Source organism: Eurypyga helias, unplaced genomic scaffold (genome assembly GCF_000690775.1).
Source record: "Eurypyga helias isolate BGI_N326 unplaced genomic scaffold, ASM69077v1 scaffold1177, whole genome shotgun sequence".
Lineage (NCBI taxonomy): Eukaryota > Metazoa > Chordata > Aves > Eurypygiformes > Eurypygidae > Eurypyga > Eurypyga helias.
This window is the reverse complement of record NW_010260905.1, coordinates 80,101-85,440: the sequence shown is the minus strand read 5'-3', so window position 1 is coordinate 85,440 and position 5,340 is coordinate 80,101. Positions and strand designations below refer to the sequence as shown.

Here is a 5,340-nt window from a genome sequence, read left to right as displayed (position 1 = left end):
CCCCGGCCTCCCCCTGCTCCCTCTCCGCGGCCTTCTTGACCCCTTCAGCCATGCCTTCCCCCCTTCCTTCCTTGACTTCTCGCAGCTTTCCCTCTCCTCCTTCTGTCCTCCCTTCCTCATCCCTCATTCCTCCTCTGCCCCCCCTTCCAGGTCCCCCGGCGCATCCTCTCCTTGCGGCTCCCTCCAGCCCGACTCTCCCCCCTCCCGCTGCCTCCTGCTTTCTCCACTTCCATCCTGCCAACTCGGTGGCTTCCCACAGCGGGAAATGAAAGGGACAAGTTGGAAAAAGGGGGGAATGGAGAAGGTTGAGGGGAACAATGTATTGATTATTGACTGATTTTTTCCTTAAAAAAAAAAAAAAGGTACCTTCTAACTCAGGAAATGCTGTGAATCCAGTTCTTCTGTGTAAAAAATGGCAGCTCAGCTGTCCTGCCTGTGTGAAGGGTTCTTGAAAGCCACCTCTGTATCGGTGGAGGGATAACAGCAAATTACATAATGTTTCCCAAAACCCAAAAGTTCTTCCCAGGTGTCAGTAGTGTCAGGCTGGTGCATTGTGACTTTGTTTTGCCCTGCGAGGCAGGGTACCGTCGATACTCCTGGGAATGGGGCTGTACGCCTGTGCATGCTTCTTCGGTACCTGTGTGCTTCCGTTGGTCACCCGGAGCTGATCTGCTTGGTTTGTGGGTAGTTCATTGTGTTTCTGCTATCAGTTTACCACCTCTTCCTTTAAAGTAGGTATAGTGACAGAAGCAATGTGTGTGCATGCCTATGTATCCCTTGAGTGAATCTCACTTACCATAGTGATGATCTGTGTGTGCCGATGCTATAGATACATACATTGAGTACTGACATTGCTTCTTCTGTCTGCATCTTCATCCTTCCTTCATTGTGCTGTCCTATCCCAACCCAGATGTTTGGGCATGCATAACGTCAGCATTTCTGTTTGATACCCCTGAAATACAGGGCACCATGAGCAGTGCAGGATTGAGAAGAGTAAATATGCATAAAATTGGAATCTCCTTTGGTTATTTTACTTTGTTAGTTATGCATGTTTGGCATGTACAAGAGAGAAATACGTTCGACAGGCCTCAGAGTTATTTGTGTTTGTCTACAGAGATTTACATTCTGTATTTGAAATCATTCTAGCTCCCGAGTATTCGGTTGGTTTTTAAAATACTTCGTGTTGTTTTAAATTCAGTGCTTGTAGTTTACCTATAATCTCTGGCAGGTACAGTAGCTCAGTGGAATACAATTTTTAACCCAAATGACATTTTTGGAACAATGACAACTGAAAAATGCTTTTCTTTTTTCTTTCCTTCTTTCTTCTTTAGATTCTTTATCTTTGTTCAGGAGCCTAAGGTTGCTTGCTGATCACAAGAAGATGTTTCTGTGGCTCTTTCTGGTTCTGTCATCTCCAGTTTCTTCTACAACTGCAGATGCTGATATATCTGTGGAAATTTGCAATGTTTGCTCCTGTGTGTCAGTTGAGAATGTACTCTATGTCAACTGTGAGAAGGTTGCAGTCTACAGACCAAATCAGCTTAAACCACCATGGTCTAATTTTTACCACCTCAACTTCCAAAACAACCTGCTAATTATTCTATATCCAAATACCTTTCTTAATTTTACACATGCAGTGTCCTTGCAGCTGGGTAATAATAAGTTACAGAACATTGAGGGAGGGGCCTTTATGGGTCTTAGTGCATTAAAGCAGTTGCACTTGAACAACAATGAATTAAAGATTCTCCGGGCTGACACTTTCCTTGGCATAGAGAACTTGGAGTATCTCCAAGCTGACTACAATTTAATCAAGTTTATTGAACGGGGAGCCTTCAATAAGCTTCACAAGTTGAAAGTCCTGATCCTTAATGACAATCTGATTTCATTCCTTCCCGATAACATTTTTCGATTTGCTTCTCTAACCCATCTGGATATACGAGGGAATCGAATACAGAAGCTTCCATACATCGGAGTTCTGGAACACATTGGGCGCATTGTCGAATTGCAGCTGGAAGACAACCCCTGGAATTGTACTTGTGATTTGTTGCCTTTGAAAGCGTGGCTGGAGAACATGCCCTATAACATCTACATTGGAGAAGCCATCTGTGAAACACCCAGTGACTTGTACGGAAGGCTGCTGAAAGAAACCAACAAGCAAGAGCTGTGCTCCATGGGGACGGGGAGTGATTTTGATGTGCGTGTTCTGCCTCCCTTGCAGCTGGAGCCTGGCTACAGCACACCGAATGGCCACACCACCCAAACATCAGTGCACAGATTAGTCACAAAGCCGCCAAAGACTACAAATCCTTCGAAGATCTCGGGGATAGTAGCAGGCAAAGCACTGTCTAATCGCAATCTCAGTCAAATTGTATTTTACCAGACCAGGGTGCCTCCTTTAACTCCTTGTCCAGTTCCCTGTGTTTGCAAAACTCATCCTTCAGACCTGGGATTAAGTGTAAATTGCCAAGAAAGAAATATAGAGTCAATGGCCGAACTCGTACCAAAACCTTTGAATGCCAAGAAACTGCATGTAAATGGCAATTATATTAAGGATGTGGACACTACAGATTTTGTTGAGTTTGAGGGGCTGGATTTGCTACATTTAGGCAGCAATCGGATTTCAACGATCAAAGGAGACATTTTCCGCAACCTTACAAATTTACGGAGATTGTATCTCAATGGCAATCAGATAGAGCGTCTGAGCCCAGAAATGTTTGCTGGCCTCCACAACTTACAGTATCTGTATTTGGAATACAATGTTATCAGAGAAATCCTAGCAGGCACCTTTGACTTAATGCCAAATTTGCAGTTGCTCTACCTGAACAACAACCTTCTACGGAGCTTGCCAGCCTACATTTTTGCTGGTGCACCGCTTGCTAGACTGAATCTGCGGAACAATCATTTCATGTATTTACCTGTAAGTGGCGTTCTTGATCAGCTAAAATCTCTTACACAAATTGATTTGGAAGGTAATCCGTGGGACTGCACTTGTGATTTAGTGGCTTTAAAACTGTGGCTTGAGAAGCTAAATGAAGGTATTGTGGTGAAGGAATTGAAATGTGAAACGCCTGTACAGTTTGCTAACATTGAACTTAAGTCTCTGAAAAATGAGATCCTCTGTCCTAAACTTTTAAACAAGCCATCTGGTCTGTTCACTAGTCCTATGCCCGCTGTTACTTTTACAACACCACTGGGACCAGTCCGGAGTCCTCCTGGTGGCCCAGTCCCGTTGTCCATCCTCATCCTAAGCATATTAGTTGTGCTTATTTTAACAGTATTTGTTGCATTTTGTCTTCTTGTTTTTGTGCTTCGGCGCAACAAAAAACCAACTGTAAAGCATGAAGGGATTGGAAATCAAGAGTGCAGTTCCATGCAACTGCAGCTGAGAAAGCACGATCACAAGTCAAACAAAAAAGACGGACTAGGTGCAGAGGCCTTCATTCCTCAAACCATTGAGCAGATGAGCAAAAGTCATACCTGTGGCTTAAAAGAGTCTGAAACAGGCTTCACGTTTGCTGACCCACCGGGGCAAAAAATCATTCTGAGAAATATTAATGACAAGGAGAAGGATTTATTGCATGTGGATACCAGAAAAAGACTTAGCACAATTGATGAACTGGATGAGTTGTTCCCTGGGAGGGATTCCAATGTATTTATTCAAAATTTTCTTGAAAGTAAAAAAGAATACAACAGCATAGGGGTCAGTGGCTTTGAAATACGTTATCCAGAGAAACAACAAGACAAAAAAACCAAGAAATCTCTAATAGGTGGTAATCATAGTAAAATTGTAGTAGAACAAAGGAAAAGTGAGTATTTTGAACTAAAAGCTAAACTTCAAGGTTCACCTGACTACCTACAAGTCCTTGAAGAACAAACAGCTTTGAATAAAATATAGGTCATGCAATCTTATTGCCTACAGAGGACATTTATTTAATGATGAAAGTGCCTTTTGTTGACTTTTAACTTCCAAATACTATATTATATCGGTAGGCATAGAGGCAGGTGTCTCCAAGGGTGTCTGATTAACTGTAGGTGCATACGACTTGTCAAGTAGTGGAGAACATCCTTAATAGATTTTATTACATAAAGCTCATGCCCTGTGGAATCCTGTAGGGATACTGCAAACTCTATTGCCAAAGGGATGCTTTATACACGTTACTCTGAATTTAACCTCAAGAGGCATATATGTTTTGTACCTTAAATGCAAAACCATCGTCTCCTTGTGATTTGTTAGAACAAACACAAGAAACCTGGTACTGGTATTTGTACCTCAGCTGGGTCCTTCATCCTGCACGTGGATTTAAGTTGGTGGAACTGGAGTAATTCTTTGATTTGTGGTGTTGTAATGGCACTGTTTAAAGATTATCTGAAAAGTAACAAGCATGCAAAGAGAGAACATTCGATAGTATGTGTAAATTGGTTACATTTATGGCCTGCATCTTGAAACCACTGGAATTATAATGTTAAATTGTGCAAATATTTGTTTAAAATATACCATGCATTACATACCTGAAATAAATTTGACCACTTGAAGCATACATGTCTATACATGAAATTAAAAAAAAAAAGAGGAAAATAGTTCAAACTGACTTCTGCAGCATTTGTGGCATCTGAAGAAAATATTTGATGTTTATGCAGAATCTGTTGTAAGACTCATCTCTAATTAAAACTAGAGTTCTTTCTCAGTGACGTGAAACACTTGCAACCCCAACAGGTTGTCCAAAATTGTCAAAGTGCTTACTGTGTGAGCGTAGCAGAAATTATTTTTGTAATATAATTCATATTTATGAAATACTTTGTATACTAAATAGGAAAAAATATGTACTCCTTAATATGTATTTAATATGCCTGACTTGTTTTCCTGATCACAATGCATTAGTCATCCAGTATAAATAAAAGCAGAACAGTATACCAAACGCAAACCGGGGATGTGATGTATAGAATTATCCAGAATTAAGTGATCAGTTATAATAATAATAAAATTGTTCTGTACTATTCTTGTGAACTTAGCATATTATCTTATTTCAGATTTGTTACCAATGGTGCATTTTAAAATATTCATTAGTTTTTTAGTATTGTGTCCCAGGCAATCATTTGCCATCAGTTGTCTTGCTTTTCAGGGTTCTACAGCTTAATCTAAATAGTTTTCACTACAAGTATTTACAGGAATTCATCGTAAGGGTAATATTTTAATTGTATATGCATAGGTTTTCTGTTCTCATTATCTGTCTGGCTTCTGTCAGTCAGAAAAAGCTGATCAGAACAGCGAACAATATGACAAGTCATGTCTATTTAAAACCACAGTGTAAAGTGAATATAGTGGTCTCAGTTCAGAGTATT

The 5,340-nt window shown here is 40.6% G+C and overlaps 1 protein-coding gene across 1 annotated transcript; it reads left to right on the top strand.

Annotated features, from left to right (window-relative positions):
- The first annotated feature begins 1,281 nt into the window (after positions 1-1,281).
- On the top strand, positions 1,282-4,876 carry SLITRK4 (SLIT and NTRK-like family, member 4). The gene has a single exon (XM_010155173.1). It carries the CDS (start codon positions 1,382-1,384, stop codon positions 3,893-3,895), a length of 2,514 nt encoding a protein of 837 aa, XP_010153475.1. The 5' UTR covers positions 1,282-1,381; the 3' UTR covers positions 3,896-4,876.
- Positions 4,877-5,340: the final 464 nt, after the last annotated feature.

Coding starts and splice junctions, on each gene's coding strand:
- SLITRK4 (XM_010155173.1), top strand. CDS start 1,382: ATGTTTCTGTGGCTCTTTCTGGTTCTGTCATCTCCAGTTTCTTCTACA.